This window comes from Lissotriton vulgaris, chromosome 6, assembly GCF_964263255.1.
Source record: "Lissotriton vulgaris chromosome 6, aLisVul1.2, whole genome shotgun sequence".
Lineage (NCBI taxonomy): Eukaryota > Metazoa > Chordata > Amphibia > Caudata > Salamandridae > Lissotriton > Lissotriton vulgaris.
In genome coordinates this window covers 20,629,719-20,655,446 of record NC_141694.1, presented here as the reverse complement: position 1 = coordinate 20,655,446, position 25,728 = coordinate 20,629,719, and the positions used below count along the sequence as shown (strand labels likewise).

The 25,728-nt window shown below is 49.8% G+C and overlaps 1 protein-coding gene across 1 annotated transcript in view; it reads left to right on the top strand.

The window, feature by feature from the left end:
- IFT57 (intraflagellar transport 57) overlaps nucleotides 1–25,728 on the top strand; it is a 94,536-nt gene that overhangs the window by 33,155 nt on the left and 35,653 nt on the right. The window contains exons 7-8 of the mRNA XM_086925854.1: nucleotides 3,843–3,914; nucleotides 9,955–10,086. Coding sequence (XP_086781980.1) covers nucleotides 3,843–3,914; nucleotides 9,955–10,086 — 204 coding nt within the window. The remainder of the gene's footprint in view (nucleotides 1–3,842; nucleotides 3,915–9,954; nucleotides 10,087–25,728) is intronic.

The window sequence follows — 25,728 nt, the reverse complement described above, 5'->3', positions numbered from 1 at the left end:
GGCGCCCTTTGCCCCATGGCCTGACCAGTAGAGTAGTAGGATGGACGCAACCGGCAAGAGAGTGGACATAGGAGCAGTAACCCACTGGCCAATAGCCAACTCCATGGGGCTCCTTTTTTGTTGTGAGCTGGTGAAGCATCTGCAAACACAAGGAGATGATGGACGGACCACTGACAATCACCCCCAATCACAGATCTGGGTTAAATCCATCATCATTCTTTAGCTCACTTCCCCACCCCAGTTCAGACACAGCTATATGCAAATCAGTCTTGACCCTTTGCCTCATGGGAACAGTTCTGCCCGAACTGCCAGGCCAGGTCTTCCCTGAACTGAAAACAAGCATCCTGGGACCGGTTTCTGGGTAACACCCTTCATCAGCCAGGCTAGCTTGAATCCAGTGGCAAAGTGAGCAAGGGACCCACGTCTGGGCATACCCTACCAACGTAGAGCGAACTTAGGGAGAAGCATCTCCCTAAGCTGTTAAGAAAATGGTCGGAAATGTTAATGCCTGAGGGGAAGACCATCTTCAACTCTACAGTCTATTGCGCCCTCGATGCCGTGGACACCGTGTCCCGGGGGGGAGGGAGTCCACACCAGCGTCCTTTTTAGATGCCTTGTCTGGCTCCATATGTCTGAGTTTAAGCCAGACTTTGAACAGCATCTCCTCAAACTGCCCTTCAGTGCATAACACCTGTTTGGGTCTCAGATTGAGGAGGTGCTGGTGAAGATTAAAAAAAACACAACATCGCTTCACAGCTTGTGATTCACTGTAAATGCCACCAAGTCTCACCTACAACTCTTGCAGGTCCGGCCTTTCCTGCGGTCTATACTCCACGCAGTCACAGGCAAAGCTCACAGGGAAAAGGAAAATACTAGGGCTTCCCTCTCTGGTTTCGGGACATCAGATCCCTGGGAAATGCTTGTTTGATAAACTGTTTGTAAACAGATTAAAGGCAGTTTGCGCTCTTTCTCAGATTCCTCTGTTTCCAAAGGTGATTGCTAAATTGAAGCAAACATTGATTCTGATTGCTCTGGGGTGGCATGGTTTCATGATCAGATTAATTTGTCTCTGATGTGTTTTGCATGAAGGACGGGCTTCCTGACCAGCGCAAGGCGCACAATCGAAAACCCCAGTCGGCCATCACTGAATTTGCCAGTATTTCTCCTGAGTACCGATAGTACGGCCACATAACATATATTTGACAACTGCTTTTATTTATAAACTGAATGAGTTAAAACGGCTTTTCATTAGATTAATGTAGACCTTCAAGCGCAAGAGCTTCTGCTCATGGTTACTGCAGAAGCGGATTGATCCATGAACCCATTAAGAAGGAATGATTCTTGATAATCTTTATCTAGCCAAATCCAGCCTTCTATGGAGTACATTTGCATGCATCACCTCTCACCTTCAGTGTTGGCAAATATTTCTTCTAGAGTCTAAGGAAGGTTTTCCTTCTTTTGGTGGCCACTCCTCTTTTGGTACACTTTTGAGTCTATCCATAACTCCGATATCTGCCATTTCTCTTGGCAGCTGGTTTTCCTAGTGACTGTTCCTTTTGGCCAGCATTGTTAGTGTGCTTCAAGCTCTCTGATATTGAAGAATCTCACGCTTTTTCCCCATTATACTAAAGTATTCTTAAAAACTAACAGCTTACCTTCCTAACATTTTCTAAAATGTCCTTTGCTTCTGTCTTTCCGGAAAAGAGTTCCCTTTAAATTTTAGCTATCAAGAGGGTGCTATGATATTACTCGGAGAAGACAAAATATTTTGTTTCAACAGGTGCACTTATCCTCTGATTTCTGGCATTAAAACAACAGATCCTTCTAAATAGAGCTGAGCTATGTATGTGTAGGTATTCCAGAAATGTTGCTTAAAAACTAAACTTTTCTCAGACCTTCCAGGATATCGCGATTTCGCGATTTGCCGCGAAATCGGCACTTTAGTGAAAATGCCGCGATTTTTGCAAAAGTGCCCGCGAAATCGGCACTTTTCGTAGAAATCGCGGCATTTTTACAAAAGCTGCTATATCCTGGGGGGGTCTGACTTACTTTGTTTATTGGGGCGGGCGGGAAGGACACAGAAGCACAAAAGAATGACATTCCGGGCTTAATGGGGCATTAGCAGCTCACTCAGCTCACAATCGATAGAAGCGATAGAAGCGCACAGAACGACCTGGGACTGCAGGTGGCCAAAGGCCGGGGGCAGCTATCTTCCGGAGGGGGCGGGGCAGAGAGCAAGAGGTGTCTGCTGGAGGGGGGCAGCGTGCTTTCCAGTGTGTGTGTGCCCTGTGTACAGACTGCGCTCCTGTGATGTGGGGTGCGTATGGACACCGTTGCAGGGCGGGCCGGGGGCTGCAAGTGGCCAGAGGCTGGGGGGCATCGATCTTCCAGAGGGGGGGTGGGGGGGGGGGGGAGTAGAGACATGGTGAGGGTGTCTGCTGAAGAGAAGCGTCGTGCCTTGCAGTGTGTGTGTGTCTGCCCTGTGTACAGACTGCACTGCCTGTGAAGTGGGGTGAGCGTGAACACCGCTGCAGGGCGGGCCGGGGGGGGGGGCTCGAAGTGGACACCCGACCCCCCCACCTTGAAGACAAGCCTCAGTGTAATACCGACATTCCTCTCGGTAATGAGCTCTGGAGCAGGGGGGGAAATGAAACAAACACGAGGATACTATCAACAAATCACGTTGCAACGTCAGCAACTACAGAGTAGCACATCGGAATAAGTGCTACTTTCAAATTGCACATTATCTAGCATCAAAAAGTGTGTCACTTTCACTTAAAAGCCTGAGTAATCACCGATGTGAGTAGCCTCCAGCCAATGAAAGACAGCTTATAGCAGCCTGTGCCTACTTTTGCCCTATCCAGTAGCAGTGGAGCGCAAAGGTAAAGAGGGGGAGCAAGAATGAAAACTGAGGGTATGGGGCAGGTGAGACGAGAAAGAAGGGGTGAAAGAGAGGGGGAGTGAGCAAAGAAGTCACAGGTGGGAAAGAAGTAAAGGGTAGTAGGGGGTGAGAGAAACTGGGCGAATGAAAGTGAAAGGTGGAGAAAAGTAGAGAGGAGTGAGCAGGAGAGAAAGAGGGAGGGAGGGTGAATGAGCGAGAAATAGGGCGAGAGAGGAAGGGGAAGAAAGACAGTGTCTGGAAGAACGAAAGTATGAGAGTTTGAGAGAAGAGAGGGCTAGGAAGGGAGAGAGGGCGACAAGAGAGAACTAGAGAGGCAGGGTGCTAGAGAGATAAGAAGATGGAAAGAGAGAGGGACAGGGGGAGAAGAGACTGGGCTGATGAGAGAGATATCGATAAGGAGAGAAAGATGTGTGTGTGTGTGTGTGTGTGTGTGTGTGAGAGAGAGGATGAGTGAATGAGGCACAGAAAGGAGGGGGCATGAGAAACAGAAAGCTGAATGGGACAGTGGAAAGAGTGAATTAGGAAGGAAGATAGAGGAGCTAAAAGCGGCAAAACACAACAAAGAGGGAGAATTGGGAGGCAGAAAGAGTGTAAGGAAGGGCGGGTGACGGATGGTGTCACTGGAGGCCGCTTTATGAAGGTCCAGGGCCAAATGAAATGCCGCAAAATTGCAGCTAAATTTCCATATTTGTGCCGCTAAATTTCCATTTTTGTGCCGCTAAATTTGCTAATCCATGCCGCTATATCCTGGGGGGTCTGTTTTCTGCCTATAAACTGCTGATAGAATTTGTTTGCAAGTATCTCCACAATCATGGAATGTTATCGGAGTATGTATAGGGCCCTTCATTCAGCCATTCAGTTGAAGTGTTGCCAATGACATTAATTACATGTTGTGAACAGTGTTGGTGCATAACTGAGATTTTGTTTTTCTTCATTGTAGGACTGGAGAATCCATGTAGACCAAATGCATCAGCACAAAGAAGGAATAGAATCTGCTCTGAAGGAAACTAAGGTACTATTATTTCAGAATTTTTGCAGTATAGTTGCTGAAAAGTAATCTTTGTCGACGGTTGATTAGTCTAGATCAGTGTGCATATCTGGGATTCCTTACATTTTTAGGTCTCGCCTAGTGTTGCAGCGCGAATGCGCTGTCATCACTTTGCGAAGCATGCAGTATAGACTATAACCTTGAAGCTCCGTGAAAGCTCCGTTCACTATCCACCCATTGGCTTAGGTCCTCAATGCTGCCTTCCCATTGGTTTTAGGCTTATTAGTCCCGCCTCATGATGGCCATGTATCCTTCCATGGCTACTGGCCCCTTTACCCCGAACACTATTTTCTTTCCTGTCCCCCCCCCCCTACCCCCCTGCCCCCTCCCACCGTCTGTGACTTCTAGGGCCCCAAACCTCCCACTGCCGTTCGTGCCTTCTTGCAGGCCCGCCCTCCTGTTTCCAATTGAATAGGTCTCGCATAAATGTGAGTCCTATTGCTTTGCAAATGCTTGTTTGGTGGGTGTTTGGTGGCACTACTTGGTTCTGAGCATCCAGCCCGTGACGTTAAGCATCGATCACGTCAGTCCTGCGGCCAGCTCTTTTCCACTTCCTCTGCCCCCTTGCGTGTTGACGTTCCACGTAAGGTTCACGCTGCAGTCCCGTCACACCCAGAGCCGGCCAGAGGAGGAAGGAACCAGCACTTGAGAAATATGCTGCTGCTGCCGCCGGGGAGCTAGGAAGCCGGCCAGGGCTCCTGCCTGCTGCTGGGTGTGCTGCAGCTGCACTGCCTGCTGGCTGACACTCTAGGTGAGTCCGCCCATGGTCTGGTGACAGTGGTGGTGCAGTACGGGCAGTGTCGTTGGAGCAAAGTGCTCACCGGGCATACAGTGCTAAGGGGCACCGGAGGAGGAGAGAACCATGCTTTCTGTGTACTTGTTGAGCCTGTAGGATTGGGGGGCTCTTGCAGTAATGGGGCAGTGGCAAAGCACGCCTCGCTGGGGCAGATACAGTTTGAAAGGTGTTCAGGCGTTCTTGTAAGTGCAGTGAATTACGTGCCGGGTGCAAAGGGGTATTGTGAATGCACACTGTGTGCAGCGTGTGTCTGCCCCAGGGGGTGCAAACAACGGCGGGTGTGATGCCCAGACCTGTTCTGCTTAATTTCTCGGGACAGGTGATATGTGGGAGGCAGTGTGGGTCGCGGTCTAGTGAGAACGGCAATTCAGTCCTGCACAGGAGGTTTATTGTTATGTTTTCGAAGTCAGCGGGGGACTGCGGGAGACCGGGAGTCAGGCACGCAGCGCCCATTGAGCTCAAAGGGATTCAGCACCCCCACCGTCCTGTGTGTCAGCCTGGGCTCAGACAGCTTCCTGGGCACACACACAACTGCCCCAAGCACTTCACAGGTCTTTAAAAGACAATTTAGTTGTTAATGAGGCTTTGTTGTGTTTTCACCCCTTTTTTAAGCCCCTGCATCTCCACTCTGCATATTGCTGGAAGAGTCAGCCCTCTTAGTCCGCTCCCTTCCCCCCTCGAAATTAGGCTCTAGTTGGGCCTCAGCAGGGAGTTGTTGTGGGACAATGACAGAGCAGGGCTGTGGGTGGGCACTACCCAGGAGTCCTAGGTCTCTTTGATGCAACAGAAAAATGCGCCAAATCCCTCTCTCTAAAATTGTTATATTGACGTAGAAGCCCGCTTTTGTTGAGTTCGTTCTATGATTCACATGCTTGCTTTACTTGTTTCCACTAGTATGTTTTGTTAATGATTTGTAATTTTTTTTTGCATCTCTGGATAGTTTTTTAGCTATTCACATACGTATAGCGCTCCATGCAGCATGTAACCAGGTTACACACCAGTTACTCACCACCATCTCAGACCCTCCCCCCGGGTGCGTCGACGTGAGCTGCAAAACTTTCTTGTATATTTATTTATTTTTTATTTATTTAATGCGATTTTCTATAGCACGAACATTACCCGAAGGTGTCGGAGCGCTTTACAAAAGAACCAGTTGCGATACATAAGGACTTGGGATTACATGAGTTAAATAAAAGATACAAACAGGAAAAACAATTGCAAATGTACAAGTTGTGAAGTCACACAGGGAAGAAATACAAATAGAAAAAATTGCAAATGTACAAGTTGTAAAGTCACTCAAGGAAGAGATACAAATGGATAAACTCTAAGAATCACATAGGAATGGTAGAGAGTACAAAGGTCTACTACATATACTAGTGATTAGAGTTATCTCTAAATACATATATATACAAATAGTAGATTTTCTCATGATTCCATTTTACCAGCAATTCGGCTTGGACAAGTATAAATCACATATTTACAGAGTGAAAAGAGAAATAAAAAAAATAATAATAATTAAAATAAAAAGGGGTAGAGAGCGGTATGTGGGGGAGAAGAGTTGGAGGCTGAGATTGGTGAGAGAGAGGGGGACCTGAGGGGAGAAAGAGATAAGGTAGTACAGCGTAAGAGAAATGTCTGAAGGTCAGCAGGATGGGATCTAAGGACCAAAGGAAAGGACAAGAATCAACAAAATGGCGGACCCGGGTCGTGGGCATCGATGGAAACCATCTCAACATGGCAAGATGCACCCAGGACAAGAGCGACAACAGGAGAGGGTCCCAAAATGGCGGGCGCACATGAGTTCCAGTCCAAAAGTTGCCGAGGGCCAAGTCCAAAGAAAACCAGGGAGCCAACCCAACGGAGGAAGAACAAGAGGGGAAAAGGAGCCAGACAGTCAAAAGGAGGAGCATCTTCATTATTTGCACCTCCTTTCACCACTGCTGCACACACATGATCCCTGGCCTAAATGCTCCCACGCTCCTGTACTGGGCACCACAGTCCACCCGTGTCATTAGCTGGAGGGGTGTTAAAACAAATCCCCAGGTCTCCACCCAGCTTTCATGCTTGACAAAAAGCTGATGTCTATCTTTGCTCTCCCAGGAGGGCGCTATCGGCTTCGTCATATGTAGGGGGTGAGCGCTGTAATTAAAATCCTCTCCCGGTCGTGTAACCTGTCCTGCCCGTCTGCTGTGGCCACGGGCCCCCATCCACACACTGCGTTCGGGCCACACAGACGGATGGAGGCTGCAGATCCGGCGATCACAGGCTGCACCAGCTGCGGGCGCCCAACGGGGAAGATGAAAGGGCAGCAGGGGGCCCGCTCCTGATGTCGCAAGGTCATAATTAACACAGTGATTTCCAAAGTTTTCCCTCAGGCAGTTTTGACTCAACCAGATGTGCTACTCGGAGAAAAAATGACAGTTCATTTGATTAATGTTTCAAGGGGTATTGCACCTCCCCGAGATTTATTTGACCCACAAGCTTTCGTTTCAGAGATGTCTATCAGGTACCATCTAAATACCAGAAAATTATGTCATTGTTTTAAAAATAAGTTATTGAACATTTTGTAGAATAAGTCTAGTCACAGAAATGAAGCGCGTGTATCCGGAGGAGTGCACATAGGCTCAGAAGCTGCCACTCACAGGGCCAGACATAGAACCTTGCATGGCAGGGGGCATCAATTGACTGTCTTTGACAGGCCATTCCCTATTGTTGCAAAGTCCCATCTCCATGCTTTTGCCTAGTTCTTACCTGAACAAACACAGCTTGTATGATCAAGGGTTGTTTTTTATTTTTTATTTAAATCACCAGTTAATGGAGCAAACTCCATGTTAAAGAGCAGTAGATGTTTCAGAACCCAGGCTAATGTGCTGCAAAGCGAGACCGATTGCATTGCAAATGCTTGTTCAATCAATCAATCAATCAATCATGACACTTGTATAGCGCACTACTCTCCCGGAAGGGTCTCAAGGCACTTGGGGGAGGGGGTCTGCTACTGCTCAGACAGCCAGGTCTTGAGTTGTCTCCTGAAGCCGAGATGGTCCTGGGTCAGCCGAAGGTGGATGGGGAGGGAGTTCCATGTCTTGGCCGCTAGGTAGGAGAAGGATCTGCCTCCGGTGGTTGCTCTTCGGCTGCGTGGTACGGCGGCGAGGGCGAGGCTAGTGGACCGTAGCTGGCGGGTGGGCGTGTAGAAGGTCAGGCGATCGTTGAGGTACTTGGGGCCCAGGTCGTAGAGAGACTTGTGTGCGTGGGTGAGGAGCCTGAACGTGATCCTCTTGTTGACGGGGAGCCAGTGCAGGTTCCTCAGGTGGCCGGAGATGTGGCTGCGTCGGGGGATGTCCAGGATGAGTCGGGCGGAGGCGTTCTGGATGCGCTGGAGTCTTTTCTGTAGCTTGGCTGTGGTTCCGGCGTAGAGGGTGTTTCCGTAGTTCAATCGGCTGGTGACGAGGGCCTGGGTCCCCGTCTTCCTGGTTTCGGTTGGGATCCATCGGAAGATCTTGCGAAGCATTCGTAGGGTGTGAAAGCATGATGAGGAGACGGCGTTGACTTGTCTGGTCATCAAGAGGGAGGAGTCCAGGATGAAGCCCAGGTTGCGTGCGTGGTCAGTTGGCTTGGGAGCGGTGCCCAGGGCTGGGGGCCACCAGGAGTCGTCCCATGCGGAGGGTGATGGTCCCAGGATGAGGACTTCCGTCTTGTCTGAGTTCAGTTTCAGGCGGCTGTCCTTCATCCACTCGGCGACGTCTTTCATCCCTTCGTGTAGGCTGGTTCTGGCGGTGTCAGGGCCTCTGGTGAGGGAGAGTATCAGCTGGGTGTCGTCGGCGTAGGAGATGATGTTGAGGTTGTGTTGGCATGCGATGGTGGCAAGGGGTCGCATGTAGACGTTGAAGATGGTGGGGCTGAGTGATGATCCTTGCGGAAAGCCGCAGATGACTTCGGTGGCCTCGGATCGAAACGGGGGGAGGCGGACTCTCTGAGTTCTTCCGGCGAGGAACGAGACGATCCACTCCAGTGCCTTCTCTTGGATGCCGATGTTGCTGAGGCGCTGGATTAGGTTGCGGTGGCAGACGGTGTCGAAAGCTGCGGAGAGGTCCAGGAGGTTGAGTGCCGCTGTTTCCCCGTTGTCGTGCAGGGCTCGGATGTCGTCGTTGTTTGTTATTCCTGACTCATAACAAAGCTTACCCCAATGAAAATATGCTTTAGTGTTTATGAAAGTGTAGGATGATCACTGTAATATCAGTGACTTCCCTAGTCAGCTTCTTGTTCTTGTGAAAGGTGCTGTATTCAGCACTGTAGAAACTGACCGCATTGTTTGGGCTTTTTGTTCTTATACCCCCACCTCAAATAAATTACGTAAAAAGCTATTAAGTAGGCTTTATTCAATCTATATTGTGCACATTATTTAAGTAGGAAGGCAGCAGTTGCTGCTCTTCTTTCTCTTACTGATGTTTCAGTATTTTTTGGCCATGACCCTTCCGGTTTTCCATCTCCCTCGTTGTGTGATGACCTTTCTATTCTTTTCAAAGCTTCTATTCACGATCTGATGGCTAAAGGAAGCACAATAGTTTTTGCTGTCGTTTCAAGCTAAACGTAAAGGTTGTGGCTGTGTGCAGCTATGAACTCTTGTTTGGTAGCTTTGAGAAACATTGTCAGCTGCTACGACCAGCACCCCTGCTTATCTTGCAGAAAGCTCATCATCTCTAGTGGCTCTCAGCTCACCATTATCCAGGACCAAGACCCCATCGGACTGCTGACTAGGAAGTGTAAAAAAGAAAAAGAAGACCGCAGGCGTTTTCCATCTATGTACCTAGGATTTGGAACAATACCCCCATATCCAACAGGGCCGCCCTAACACTGCTCCAATTCAGGAAAGAGTTGAAGACTCGACTCTTAAGAACACTACATCACAATTCAGTTACCATCCTCGACCCAGCACCATCCCCTCCTTACTCGTTGACTTTGTGTTTCTTTGACCATGTACAGAACTCCGTTGCATTTTGGCTAAGCTTGCGCAATAGAAATTCTACATTCATACATACATGCGGCCTAATTAAGGTATTCCAACGTTATTGCTGCAAACTGCATGAGCAACAGTATTTGAAGATTACATGTTAATGTTTATTTTCATTTTCTTTAATTTTCATTCCTGGTTTATTATGCTTTTATTACGTTTTCGTGTATAAATATTACCTTCGTACTTCTTTTCCACAGGGCTATCTTGACAAACTTCACAATGAAATCAGCAAAACATTGGAGAAGGTGGGAAGTCGAGAAAAGTACATTAACAATCAACTCGAACATTTGGTTCAGGAGTATCGAACTGCCCAAGCCCAATTAAGTGAGGTACTTAAAAGCTTTTATTATGAAATTAAGCTATACTAGACCTCTTGGCTTCATGTTAGACTCAAATGTTTTCTGACGATTAGTCTGAAGATCTTGTTTTTGGCCGGTATTTATTCAGTCCCCAGTTGAGGAAAAATACCTCTATTTGTGTAACAGTTTTTGAACTGGATGGGACTGTGTTCACCATCAAGCACTAGGGTGTCAGCCTCAATAGACAATGTTATTGTTAATAGTTTGTAAAGCGTGTGAATACCAATTGGCGTCTTGGCGCTAGTGTCAGAGATGAAAGAAACAATATGAACAATATGAAGGCAACTGGGGGGGTGGGCCTAAGCCGGAGGAGCAGAAGAGCCACGTTTTTAGTATTTCATACATTTTAGCAGATAAGGATGTGCTCCAAGACAGTTGGGCAAATAGTTCCACCAGAACGAGACAACGGGCATTTTTACAGTGGTATCAATTCATAAAGTACCTGGAATTCACATCTTTTTGGTTACTAAAACACAAGTCAGAAAAAATAGGTGCATAGAAGACAATAGCTTCTTGTTTTTTTGGACTTCATATTTTCTTCATTTTGACACAAACCACAGGTCACTTTTAATGCCTTCCTTGGTACTTCGCAAATTAGGGAGGGATCATTATAGTATCTCTCCCAACCCAGATCATGGAAAAACTGTTTAATGTAACACAACCACCTGGAATTGTGAGCATTGTCCAAGGCTAGGCAATCGGAAAGAATGGACTGAGTAAGAGTAGCTTTGTCCGATGTCCAAATTCTGCGCCACAATAAAAGTGGTTCGACCTTCGCTAAATCCATTACATATGGGAGGCCCAATTCCATGTGGCAGGCTAAGGTACCCGTGCTCCTAGGGACCGCAAGGAGGTACCTCAGAAAGGAATTTTCCACTTTCTGTATATCATCTGTGGGCACGAAACCCCAGAGCCCTGCCCCATACAAGGCCACAGATAGGCATTTGGCATTCTTAATCATGATAAGTTCAAGGAGGGCTCTCTTACCCAACTTCCTGGAAAAATTAACAAGGGCTGTAGTATTTCTTATAAAGAGAAGTTTTCTGGTTTCTACTGCCGGCTTCCAGGATAGTTTATGATCTATCATTATGCCCAGATACGGATATTTTTGTGTGGACGCTAGTTTTTGCTCGTCTAAATAGATGTCCCTCATTTTTCGTTTGTGGCCAGTACCTGCCCTCATCACAAAAGTTTTGCTAGTGTTAATTTTTAAGTCGAGACCTGCCATAAAGGCGTAGTATCTGTTCAAGCTCTTTTGGAATTCAAGGGGGGGTACGAGCTAATATGACGGTGTCATCTGCGTAGAGCAACGCGGGTATTGGCCGATTGTTCACCAATGGGAGGTCCTGGCATCCCTTGGTCATCTCCTTTTCCAGACCATTAGCATATAAAGTGAAGAGCAAGGGGTCCAGGACACAACCTTGCCTAACCCCTTTTTCCACCGCAAATTCCCCCGTCAATACCCCCCCACCCCATAGCGAACCCTAGCTGTGGCGTTAGAATAGAGTTCCCTCAGAAACTTAACCAGATTCTATGGTGCGCCCATGTCCCCCAATATTGTCCAGAGTTTTGAATGGGAGGCACAATCGAATGCGGACGATAGGTCTACGTAAACCATATACAAATCGCCTCTTTTAATGTGCACATACCTATCTATTAAAAGTGACAGATTTAGAGCCTGCTCGATGGTCCCCAACCCTTGACGAAACCCATACTGGAGATCTGAAATAATCCTGCCGTCGTCCGCCCAGTCTTGCAATTGCTCGAGGATAAGTCGACCCGCCACCTTTCCTAGGGAGTCTAAAAGAGAGATTGGACGATAGCAGGTTACCGACCCCCGATCCCCCTTTTTGAAGATCGGTACCAGTATGGATTTGGACCAAGAATCCAATAGGCCTATGTTGCATGTTGCGTTCAATACTCTGGTTAAAAGAGGAGTCCAAAGGTCCATCTGTGCTTTAAAAAGATCGATGGGGACACCGTCTGGGCCCGGTGCCTTCCCACTTTTACTTGCAAGCAGGGCCAGATCTACTTGCTTTAATGAGAACTGAAGGTCAATGGAAAAGGGACTTTCAGACCTATCACTGAAAGTGGAATTCTGGGAGTTAAGGTTATTTATTTATTTATTTATTTATTTATTTATTTAGAGTTTTCTATAGCGCGAACTTGAACCGATTAGGTTATCAGAGCGCTTTACATAGCACAAGTTTCGTTACATGTTAACACAGCAGTTTACATAGAATCAGTTACGTTGCACATTTCAATAACTTGAACCGAATAGGTTATCAAAGCGCTTTAAATAAGACAGCATTCGATGTCCAGTGCCCTCCTCCGCCGTGTAGCGGGGGACCACTTCAAGCCCTCCGAAGTCGTCGAGCTGTCGGGACTAGGCTCCTGGAATGTCCAGTGCCCTCCTCCACCGTGTAGTGGGGGACCTCTTCCAGCCCTTCGAAATCGTCGACCTGTCGGGACTAGGCTCCTGGAATTTCAGCTGTCCCTTTACAACTACTTTGTTTGAAGTCATGACGGAGTTACTAGTGAACATAATACAACTAGAGATATAGTATTGCCATATAAGAAGGTAGACATTCTATCCAGAAAATGGTGTAAACACATGAGTGTAAACTCCGGCTATCCACCCGAGAGAGAGACTAGGCAAAGATGGCCGCCCCATATGAGGAGACGAGACAGTAGTCCTCTTTTTATTATTGTGGCTTTGTGAGCAGGGAGGGTAGTTTCGTTTTCAAGCTAGCCCAGTTCCTGAGTTGCTGTGAGGGAGTCTTATCTTGCAGGGGCCTCGTGGGCATCTGAAGGCACAGGCGGTGATTTATTGCCTTTCTTTTTAGCACCCCGCCATTTTGAACAAAGGGTTGTGTCAAAGTACAAGCGATGGTCAAGAGAAGTATCTTTTTTGTGTAGCAGCCCGTCCGTTAGTGCTCAGTTCCAGATGTATGACCTTTTTTGTGTAGCAGCCCGTCAGTTAGTTAGTGGGGGGGGGGGGCCTCGTCCACTGCCGCCCCCGAATCTCCGCGGTTTCCTGGTGCATCAAACAGCGTCCCCGAGCCCCTCCACTGCCCTCAAGGCTGTGGGAATCCTCTGATGTGGGGCGGGGGGCAATCGTGAACTGTAGGCACCGGAGACCTGCTCCCAGGGTCCCGGTGGCAGCCGGTGGGGGGGGGGACGCAGGGGGTCACCCGAGCAGAGGAGGAATCACCGCTCTTGCCTGCAGGGTGCTCTGAGCCCTTGTGCCGCAGCCCCTTCCGTCACACCCGACGGCGCTGTGTGTTTCCCTCTCGTCTCGCTGCTCGACTAGGGACTCCACTCCGATGTTTCCCAGGGCAGCGACTCCACCCTCCCTCCCTCTCACCTCCAGCCTCCGAGGGTCCGATGTAGCGAGGGACAGGTTCAGCCGAGTGAGCTTCTCAGACAAGCAAGGTTCACCGCGGACCTGCGGCAGGCGCCCCACACACGGTTCGGGTGCACAGCGCCCGTCCGACTCGTCCCCGGTCTCCGCTCCTCCTCCCCGCTGCTCTACAGCCCGAGCTGGCAACGGGCGGCCGCCATGTTGGGTCCTCGGCGGGGATCAGGAGCACTCAGCAATCGCCGCTCCACCGGCACAAGCAGCGATCTGGGTAGCCCTGCAGGTGCCCCACACCCTACCTCTAAGGTGACCGCAAAGATCTTAGAAAAGTGATGGACCCAATCCTTTTCCTCTATTGCTACGTCTAGTTTTGGGTGATCGGTGTTATCAACTAGAAAAGGAGACTTGACCACTTGCCAAAAGGCGGCAGAGTTTTTGTGCGCACAGCTTTCATGAAGTTGGGCCCAGAGGTAAGTCTTTAGCTCTTTTTTCCTATTCTTTAGGGCGGTGTTATATGCTTTCCTCAGAGTTCTAATCTCAAGTGGGATCCTGACCGCTTTCCTTAGTGCAGATTTTAGATTCGAGTAAGTGGTCGTGCATTCATGATTGAACCAACCTTTCTTTGGTTTAGATTTGTGTTTAATTTCTATCCACAGGGCTTCATTTATGGCTTTAATAATCGTACCAAAGTTAGAAATAAGTTCTTCTTCTGACGTGTCCAAAGCAAGACATTTCATGATGGAGGGAAAAGCCCTTACTATCACTGTCTTTGTTATTTCTATTGGATCAACTTTCCCCCATTTCAGCGCATATCCATTTAACCTACTCAGTGTCATATTATTTTGAACTAGAATGGAACCAAGATTACTTTTTGGGTTATGGGACAATGGAAAAGAAATGCTGAGTGGGTAGTGATCACTTAGCTCAATTGAATGCCTGATGAATAGTGTTTCCTTAATCTTCTCCCCATTTGAAACCAGAATGTAATCTATTGTTGTTTGATGACCTTGCCCATGAAATGTAGGGGCCAATAATGGTTCCTCATTTTCCAGGTTATTTGCTTGGACCAAATCTAACTCAAACAGGGTTTCATTTAGGAGAATTCCAAGAATTGAATGCCTAAAATGCGAAATGGGATTATCCCTCTCATCGAGGATGTCACAGATGTTATTGTTACCAGCTGGGCAAGGTCCCAAATTAAAGTCCCCCCCCCCCCAAACCTGTGATGTGTCTGGCAAACGTGTTAAGGGTGGCTTTAAGCAGAGCCAGACTCGCTTTAGGAAGGCCTGCAAGGGTCACCAAACCATATTCCAAGTGTGAGAAAACTAGGGATTGGACAGCTGTCAGGATGTCCTCAGGAGGCAAGCATGACTTGACATTCCTTAGGGTGTTCAGCTGATGATTGGCACCCCTACTAGTGCCATTAATGTGAGCTTGCATGTTTAGGTATTTGTCCTGGGTGAAGTCTAAAAATCTAGCAGAGTCAACAACATGCGGGCGTAGTTGAGTGCAGAGAGTTGTTTGATCCAGTATTGGATAGGAGCCGAGTGGTTGCGGGGGAAATCTGAAGGAATTCCGTTTTAAGGGAGTTTAGCAACAGATGATTGTGTGTTAGCCACTGTTGTGTTTTCCAAAGCGCATCATTTAAGAGTTTTTATATCATCAGAAGAGAAGATCTTCAGATAAAGTTTCGGATCATCAGCATACATATGGTTTTGAAAGTTGGATTCGTTCAGAATATTTGAAAGAGGTTCCATAAAAAGGTTGAACAGTGTGGGAGAGAGTGCAGAACCTTGAGGTACTCCAATTGTGACCAGGGTACTGGCCGCAAGTGATTGGTTAACTTTTATTCTTTGGGTACCGCTATGTCAGAAAGAAGCAAACCAATTTAAGACAGGGCCCGATAACCCCATCCTGTGTTGAAGAATAGCAATCAGGTTTTCATGTTTAATAGTGTCAAATGCTGACGACCAGTCTAGCAGGATCAGAAGGCAGGTGACATTTTGATCAAGGGATCTCAAGGCGCCATCAACTATGTGGGTTAGAGCTGTTTCAGCGCTGTGCCCTGCTCTGAAACAATACTGGTAAAGGTCAAGGAGCTGACCTTTTTCGATGTTATTGCAGAGCTGTGTGTGGACGCATTTCTCGAGTGATTTTGCTAAAGTCATAATGTTAGTGACCAGACGGAAGTTAGTGGGATCCGCTAAGTCAACATTAGGCTTCTTAGGGATGGGAGTGACTTGCCCCATCTTGAGGCAATCAGGAAATCCTCCCTGTACGAGAGATTCTTGAATAATCCGGGGCCGGAGTGGGAGAATGGCTGAATTGAGAAGTTTAGAGGTAAGAGGATCGTTGAAGTGGTTAGAGGGTTTTAGAGACGTCAGGGAGAGTTTCAGCTCAGTGTCATCCGGGTGCAAGAAGGAGTTCCAAGAATTGTTGTTTTTAGGAGAGCCTACAATGGGGTGTGAAAAAGCAATCTCTGCCTGCGGTGGAACTCAAGGACTGCTGGTTAGTTGCGCCAAGTTGCAGTTCAAGTTCAATTTTCCTTGTCTTCTCCGAGAAGTAAGCTGAGTAATCTTCCTCACTGGGGTAGGATGTAATGGGTGCCGAAATGTGATTCATGGTATGAGTGGCTTGTTGTTTGATGATTTTAAAATAATTTCTTGGGTCTATTTTTTGCGCTGTCCAGCTGGACCCTGAAGTGATCTGATTTCGCACTGCAAATGTGTTTGTTGTAAGCGCTTCTCATCCTCCTTAACTGCTTGAGGCTTGAAGTGGACGGAGAGTTTCTCCAGATTTTCTCAGAAAGCCTAAGTTTGAGACTTTCCTCATTTAAGGATTCGTTAAACCAAGATTTGGATTGTTTGGTTGGAATTTTTTTGATTTGCATGGGAGGGATAGCCAACTATTCTTGACATGGAATTGATGTAGTGATCCGTATAGTCATCCACGTTATAAATATCTGAAAGAGACACGTTAGTGATAGATTCCTTACCGTAGAATATCCCCAGGCGTCATACTGGATCCGGAAAGTTTTGCTTAGCAGTACCCCTGCGCGTCAGTAGGTAGTGTCCTGCGGCTCCATGTCCGCCACCACCTATGTGACGTCACGGAGACTACTTAGGCTCCACCATGTGTGCTGGCGTCAGTTCTTTCTTTTTCCGCAACAGTAAGCGCAGATCCGGTTAGACCACGTACCTCAGTCATTTTTTTACTATCTTTTGAGACCTTCGTCTCATGTTGGTTCTCTCTGGTGCTAGTAGGGATACCTGGTTTTAAGTCTTGCGGGACCTGCCATCGCAGACCTGACGTCTGTCTCTACTGCCTGGAGCGCGACCATGACTCCCAGTTCTGTCTGGACTGTAGGGCTATAGCCCCGAAGGCCTTGAGGGAGCGGCGCCGGAAGTTGCTTGAAGTGTGGCACACGTCCCCGCGCTGTTCGAGATCCTGGGGTCGTTCCTGTGACCACTTGTGGGGTCGTCCTCACCACTCCTCGGGTTCCAAGTCTTCACACTCTGATTCGGTTAGGACATGGCACAAAAAGAAGTCTACGAAGCGTTTTCGCTCTCAAACGTCCCTCCATCAGTCCTTGGATGCGGATGAGGGGGACAGGGGCTCCGCCCCTGTGGCTCCTCTGGAGCCTGGGAGTCCCGCGGCCTAACCGACTTACCCGGGTCCGTCGGCGACTCCCGCACAATTGTAAGAATTCTTTGCTGCCATGGACCGCCTGTTTAGGCCTCGGGCTCCCGCCGGTGCGCCTTCGGGCCCTGCGGTCCTGTGTCTGGATCCTGCTGATCCGTCGACTCCTCTGGCAGATCCAACCCTGGCGCCGCCAGTGGCTCTGGCCCCGGCGCCGCAGGATCCCGAGCCCCTGGCTCCGGCCTCGGTGCCAAGAGGTCCCATGCTGCCGGCTCTTGGCTCTGCCGGTGGCGCTGCAGTGGATACCGCTGGTTCCGCCTCTGCCCCGGTTCCCGGATGGATTTGTCCCTGCCTGGGATACGAACTGGGAACCGGCGCCGGCTCGGCCTCTGCCAGGGCCGTTCTTGGCGCCCTCCCCGGCGCTGTTTATTCCTTCCCCGGTCCCTGCCTGCTGCCAAGACCTGTGCCTACGGCGCCGACAGAGGAGGATGACTGGGAAGGGTCTGAGGACCCACTTGCACGTCAGTGTGATTCTGAGCAGGACTGGGTGGACGACTTGGAGGAGGCAGGTGTCCTTGACGCCTCCTCTGATCCGGGGTTTGCCTATCCCCCCGCTCGCTATGGAGGAAGGCGCCTCGTATACGGTGGTGCTCCGTCGGGCTGCTGAGGTCCTTAACCTCTATCTCCCCACGGTGACCCTCACTGAGGTGCTTCAGCCGGCGTCCACTTAATCGGAGCAGCTGCTGCCTTTTAATGATGCCCTCAGCGAAGTCTTGTTGGGCACTTGTTCAGGGCCTGCGAAAGGGGCCCCTGTGGATAAGAATGTTGCCAGGCGTCATCGTCGGCGCCATGTGACCCTGCCTTTCTGACCACTCATCCTACACCCGAAAGTCTGGTCATTCAAGCTTCTATGTCTCAGAGTGCCTTTCCCACGGCTCCACCGGATAAGGACTCTAAAAAACTGGTGCAGTTTGGAAAGCGGTTGTTCTCTTTGGCCAGCTTAGGAACACCATATGCCTTCTGGGCCGCTATTCCCACGCAGTGTGTGATTCCGTGGCTGAGGTGTTGCCTCAGTGCCCGGAGGAGGTCCAGAATGTACTGTTTCAGGCTGTGGCTGAGGGTAAGGACGCGGCTAGATTCGCCATTCGTTTTGGCTTGGACACCGCGGACTCCCTCTGTAGGGCAATTTCCACGACCGTGGCGCTTCGGCGCCATGCCTTGTTGAGGTCCACTGGGTTCTCCCTGGACATCCAGAGCTCGCACATGGACATGCCCTTTGACGGCATTCGCCTATTTGGTGATTAGGCCGACACGGCACTGGAGCGTTTTAAGGACTCTCGAGCTACGGCCAAGTTTTTAGGCATTTCCGCTACGCGCCAAGCCACGTCTACGTTTCATTCCTTTCGTGGTCATTGCAGAGGCGCCCTTGCCTGTTCGTTCAGTCAAAAGCCTGCGCAGAACCAGACTCTGCGTGGGGGTGGAGGCCGCTCAGGTTGCTCCAGGGGCCGGCGTGAGGTCCAGTCCTCCTCCGCCCCCGCGACGTCTACCTCGAAGCCTTCCTAGTCTGAGCTTCGGGCCGCACCCCACGCCGGTGGGTGGAAGGATTAGTCATCACCTTCCCCATTGGCATTCTGTCACTTCCGACAAGTGGGTATTGCAGCTCGTCTGGAGGGGCTACTCCCTCCCCTTCGAGTCTACCCCCCCCCCCGGCCATCCCACCTCAGTTCCACTGCATGTCGGGGGATCACTTTGCTCTTCTCCAACAGGAAGTCACAGCCCTCTTGGCCAAGGGGCCATCGAATGAATGAATGAATGAACCGGGTCTTTTCGTGCGCAAACTTAGCCCGAAACGGGCGTCAAGGCGCCTAAATCAAATAAAGCAGCAATGTCCCCCCTTCTACAACCTTCTCTCATTGGTATGCCCTCCTGAAAAGGTAGGTTTTAAGAGCCTTTTTAAATGTCTCCATTGAGGGAAGGGTTTTTATTTGGATAGGGATAGAGTTCCAAAGCTTCGGAGCAACCACAGAGAAAGCTCTGGCTCCCCATCTGGCTAACTTAGTCCGAGGAACAACCAGTTGACAAAGTCCCGAAGAGCGAAGGTCTCGTGTAGGGACGTAGTGTGTCAGAAGGGAACCAATGGCGCTCGAGGGGCCTTCTGCCACAGCTCTGTAAGCCAGACACAGAATTTTGAAAGAAATTCTGTGGTGGACAGGAAGCCAATGGAGTTCTTTCCTGGCTGCAGTGGCGGAGGAGGATTTAGGGAGAGCCAGAACAAACCGAGCTGCCGCGTTCTGCACTATCTGCAGTCGATGCAGAAGACTTTTATTGGCTTCCGCATAAAGAGAATTGCAATAATCTAGCCTTGATCCTACCAAGGCAACTGCAACCTGTTTACGAGCTTGGGGGGAAAGATACCCTCGGATTTTATTGAGTATTCTAATCACTCCCCAGCAAGTAGCCACGGTTCTGTTGGCTTGAAGGGTCATAGAGAGCGAGATGTCCAATATTACACCCAGATTTCTGCCAGATTGGGAAGGGGTGGGGCAGATGCCAAGCGAGGATGGCCACCACTCATCAGACCAAGCATCTTGGTCCTTCCCAAAAATCAGCACCTCCGTCTTTTCGCCATTAAGCTTCAGGGAGTTTATGGTCATCCAGTCTGCCACATACTGCATGCATACCCTGAAGCTGGCAGCTGATGACCTGACGGAGGAGTGAGCCAGTGACACCATTATCTGGGTATCATCTGCGTAGGACACCACCTCCATCCCCTGCGATCTAACTAGTCTAGCAAGGGGGGCCACGTAGATGTTAAACAGGGTCGGGCTCAATGCCGACCCTTGTGGCACCCCACATTGCAAAGACTTAGCAGGGGAGAGGTGGTTCCCAAGCATCACTCTCTGTTCTCTTTCCAGCAGGAAGGAGGTGAGTAAACTCAGGGCCGACCCCGTGACACCAGGTTCCCTAAGCCGAGATGTAAGAATGGCCGGGGATAGGGTGTCAAACGCGGCCGTGAGGTCCAACAAAACCAGAACTGTGGTAAGGCCGGAGTCCACTTTGCATCGGATATTATCGACTACATCGATGAGGGCGGACTCGGTACTATGGTGTTTTCTAAAACCATGTTGCGTGTTGTCAAGGTATCCGGATGACTCAAGGAAAGAAGATAAATGCAGATTAAGATGCGCCTCAAACATCTTGGCGGGGGCAGGCAGGAGGGAGATTGGCCTGAAGTTTTTCAGAAGGGCCGGATCGAGGGACGGCTTCTTGAGGAGAGGCTTAACAGTAGCCTTCTTCCATACCGGTGGAAAAGAGCCCTGGATAATAGCCTTATTCATTACCTCAAGCATGGGAGGAAGAAGGCAGTTTCTACATTCTTTAAGTTTTTTCAAAGGTATAGGATCCAGGGGGGAAGCAGGTTTAGTCCCTCTAGAGATAAAGAGGGAAATTGTGCAAAGGAGCAGGAGGAATCTGTAGCTAGGGAGTCCAGGCTGGAAATAACGGATGGAACAGTTTGATCCAGCGCCTGGCACTGAGCTTCCAAGGAGGTATGAATATCAAGAATTTTACTGTGGAAGAAATCGGAGATGTTATTACAGAGTTCTTGCGAGCTAACTACGGGATCTGGTAGTTGCAGGGAGCATAGGGTGTCTGCGATTTTAAAGAGCTCCCTAGAGGAGGAGAGGGAGCTTGTGAGGTTAGAGAAGTACTCCTGCTTCTCTGTCACCACTCTCTGTTTGTATTCCCGCAGTGCAGACTTGTGGGCCTCACGGTCTTTTGGGTCCCACGATTTCCTCCAGTTTCTCTCACTGCTCCTACATCCCCGCCTCAAGAGTCGCAGCTGGTCAGAAAACCAAGGTGCCGTAGGTTTCCGGCGCGCGACGTAGCGCAAAGATGATGGGGCAAGTTGTTCCACAGCATTAGCAATAGAGTCTGTCCGGTCTTGAGCTGCAGCAGCTGCATCTTTGAGAGATAGCGATTCGGAAGAAGGGACAAAAGGAGCAAGGGCCTCATCCGAGATTTTCCTAAAATTTCGCCTGGGAATGAATGGAGAGGTTTCAATGTTGATAGGGCAGGTAACGGGAAGAGAAAGTTCCAGTGGGACTGCAAAATGGTCAGTCTATACCAAAGGAAGAGGGGGGCCAGTAGAAAGCCTGGGATCGTTAGAAAATACCCCATCAAGTATATGCCCGGCCTTGTGTGTAGGACTATTGACCAGTTGGGCAAGATCACATGCACCTAATGAATCGACGAGAGATATAGTGTCCTTTGAATTAGCCTTATCCAGATGAAAATTAAAATCACCCAGGATGGTAAAGGCGGATTTTCCGAAATAGGGTTCCAAGAGTGTCAGTAGTTTTAAAGGAAAACTGGCTCTGAGACCAGGGGGCCTGTATACCAAGATCCCCGAAAAAGAGAACGAAGGGGAGAGGGTAATACAAAAATATAGGGCTTCGTACCCATCTGAGGGCATTGAAATAGATTTTATCAAACAGGGAAAGGAGGTTTTACTAAGAATGGCAATACCTCCTCCTCTGCGTAGAGGTCTATCCTGCCTGTAAAGAGAATATCCATCAGGGATGGCCAAGATCAGGTCATGTCCTGAGGTGTCTGAGGCCCAGGTCTCTGTAATGAAGACCCAGTCTGGCTGTCGCTCATCAACAAAATCGTGAAAGGCGATGTTGTTTGATGAGCGAACGAGCGTTAACCAAGAAGCCCAATCTCACGAGAACATCGGGAAGTAAGGGCGAAGGATAAGGAGTTACAGTGCTGATACGGGAGAAATCCAGAGAGGCCGAACAAGCCCTACACTTGTAGGCGTGCAGAATCCCCTCAGGAGCATAGCGATGAAAACAGGGCAAAGAGGCCGGTCTAAGCGCAAGAAAATCTGACTTTGAATACCTTGTAACAGGCGAGCGGAAGGGAGATAGCACAGAGTCCAGGCCAGCCCGCAGCCCGTCCTCAGCGCGGACGGGCTGAACTCTGGCGTAACTCCGGCGTCAGTCTGGCGTCCCCGCTGCGCGTCAGCATGGCTACCTTTAAATCCGCCTAGAGAAATAGAAGGACTACAGCACGCGAAATTACCCTACTCAATATGGCCGCCACGAGTCAGGGGCAGGGACCCACAAAATGCGGTGCGTTTTTATCATTTATATGCGTGTAAGGGTGACAGCAGTGCAAGTATGCGAGGCCACTGAATTAAAAGCAAGGAATACGTGTCCAACTAAAAATTTAACCAAACAGGTAAAACGGGTAGTTAAAATGCGGAGCTTCAGCAGACAAGCGCTGCAGAAAGGCGGGAGCGCTGCAATAGAGCGAGCTGGCCAAATTTGCCTACCTTTAAGTCCGCCTGGAGAAATAGAAGAAGGACTACAGCACGCGAAATTACCCTACTCAATATCGAGCGCGTTTCTGGGTCGGAAGAAGGACGTGGTTGTTATTCCCACTACTTTCTGGTCCCCAAGAAGGACAAAGGGGGCTTGCGCCCTATCTTGGACCTCAGGGACGTCAATCGCTTCCTCTGGAAGGAGAAGTTCAAGATGCTGATTCTGGCTCAAGTCTTGGCTGCCCTTGACCCTGGAGACTGGATGGTAGCGTTGGATTTGCAGGACGCATATTTTCACAGCCCCGTCCTGCTGGCCCACCGGCGTTCCCTGTGGTTCACGGTAGGCCAGGAGCATTTTCAGTTTGCCGTGCTCCCCTGCGGCCTTGCTAGTGCCCCTCGGGTATTCACGAAAGTGATGACGGTGGTAGCAGCTCATCTGTGCAGGTCAGGGGTGTCAGTCTTCCCCCTACCTCGACGACTGGTTGTTGAATGCGGGCTCGCCCCAGGCAGTCGTCACCCACCTTTAGACTACCGTCGACCCCCTGCATTTGCTGGGGTTCTCCATTAACGTGCCGAAGTTACACCAGAGCCCCTCTCAGAAGCTCCCCTTCATCGGAGGGTTCTGGACTCGACGCAGTTTCGGGGTTATCCTCCCAAGCAGCGAGTCTGGGATATTCAGGCTATGATTCCGATCTTTCGGCCACTAACCTGGGTTTCAATCAGGATGACCCTCCGGCTCCTGGGTCTGATGGCCTTCTGTATCCTGCTGGTGCAACATGCCAGATGGCATATATTCTACAGTGGGTCCTGAAGTTCAGTGGGCGCAGCATCAGAACAACCAGTCAGATCATGTCCAGATATCGGAGGGCACTGCACAACATTTGCAGTGGTGGCTCACAAATCGCGATTGGGTCAATGGCAGATCCCTCTCCCTTCCGAAACCGGAGCACACAGTGGTGACGGATGCGTCCCTCCTGGGATGGGGAGGCCACTTGGGAGAGGCGGAGATCTGAGGCCTCTGGTCTCTGGCGGAGTCCCGGCTCCACATCAATCTTTTGGAGCTTCGGGCGATACGACTGGCACTGAAGACATTCCTTCCCTCTGTCCGGGGACGTGTAGTGCAGGTGTTCACGGCAACACCACTATCATGTGGTATTGCATCAAACAGGGCGGGGTCGGGTCGTGGACCCTATGTCAGGAGTCTGTGCACCCCTGGACATGGCTGGATCATCGAGCATTACCTTGGTGGTTCAACACCTGGCAGGTTCTCTGAATGCCAGGGTGGACGAACTCAGCCGCCAGTGCGTGATGGATCACGAATGGCGTCTGAACTCTGACATGATGCAAGGTCTCTTTCTGCAGTGGGGAGAGCCTTGGTTAGATCTATTCACCACCGAAGAGAACGCGCAATGTCATCGATTCTGCTTGTTGGAATTTCCAAGGCGGCACTCGCTCGGCGCCGCTTTTCGTCACGAGTGGAGCTGAGGTCTGTTGTATGCCTTTCCGCCTATACCACTTCTGCCCAGAGTTCTGAAGGAGATCATGCGCAACCGGGCCCAAGTTATTCTTGTTGCTCCGAATTGGGCACAGAGATACTGGTATCCCGAGCTACTCAACATGGCGATCGATTCCCCCGATCCGACTGCCTCTTCGGGAAGTTGTTCTGTCGCAGCAGCAGGGGACAGTCCTCCACCCGAACCTGTCCAGCCTCCACCTCCATGTGTGGAGATTGAGCGGCGACAGTTGACAGCTTTGGATCTTCCTCCCGAAGTCTGTGATGTCAATCTGGCAGCCAGGCGTCACTCCACTAAGACGGTATACGCCTGCAGGTGGAACAAATTTGTGGCATAGTGCTCAGCGTGGGCTGTAGATCCCTTTTCTGCCCCTCTTTCTGAGGTCCTTCTGTTCTTACTATCCTTGGCCCGGCAGAGCTCTGCTCTGGGCACTATCAAAGGTTATCTTTCGGCCATCTCCGCCTTTCAAAGGCTTCCAGATCAGCCTTCTCTCTTTAAGTCCCCAGTCGTTAACCGTTTCCTGAAAGGCATAACACACGTTTCCTCCCGTGCCTTTCATAATGCCTCAATGGGACTTAAACCTTGTCTCAACATATCTGATGTGCGCTCCCTTTGAACCCCCTTCATAACTGTCCTTTGCGTTTTCTTACTCTGAAGACAGCTTTCTTGGTAGCTACCATCTCTGCCAGAAGAGTGAGTGAGCTCCAGGCCCTCTCTTCTAAACCTCCTTTCCTTTCTGTTCATCCGGAAAAGGTGGTTCTAAGGACCCGTCCTTCCTTCTTACCAAAGGTTGTTACGCCCCTCCACATCGGGCAGACCATCACTTTGCCCACCTTCTTTCCGACTCCGCATCCTTCAAAAGAGGAGGAGAGGCTCCACTGCCTGGACCCGAAACGTGCGCTCTCATTTTATCTGCTACATACATAGCAGTTCCGGGTGGATGACCAGATCTTTGTTGGCTACGTGGGTTCCAAAAAAGGTCAGGCCATGCACCAACGGACCATATCTCGGTGGGTCGTTCTCTGCATCAAAACAGGTTACTCATTGGCTAAGACGGAGCCTCCTGTGGGGCTACGTGCCTATTCCACCTGGGCAACCGCAGCCACTACTGCCTTGGGACGGGGCGTTCCCTTGTAGGACATTTGTCAGGCAGCTACGTGGGCCTCGCTGTACAAGTTTCCCAAGAATTACTGCCTCGACAGTCAAGTCCCGAGAGATGGCTTTTTTGGCCATTCTGTTCTCCGTGACTTTCTGGGGTAATCCCGTTCGCAGACCCACCACCGGGGTTGGTATTGCTGGGGTATCTATTCTAAGGTAAGGAATCTATCACTATCGTGTCTCTTTCAGATACACAAGTTACTACTTGTGTAACGATATATCTGTAAGAGACATTAGTTAGTGACAGATTCCTTACCACCCCTCCCATCCTTCCCGTACTGCGAACAGATTACTAGGGTAAAGGTCATCCCTTTCAGGGCCCTAGTTCAATGCACCAGTAGTCAGTATCTTGCATGGCTCTGCGTTTCTGGCGCGGAAAGTCGTGTACAGGACTGACGCCAGCGCGCATAGGTGGCGCCTAAGTAGTCTCCGTGATGCCCTCTCGTCGTACGCGACGCCAGCGACGGACACGGAGCCGAAGGACGCCACCTCCTGACGTACAGGGGTACTGCTAGGCAAAACTTTCCGGATCCAGTCTGACGCCTGGGGATATTCTAAGGTAAGGAATCTATCACTAACTTATGTCTCTTACAGATATATTGTTACACAAGTAG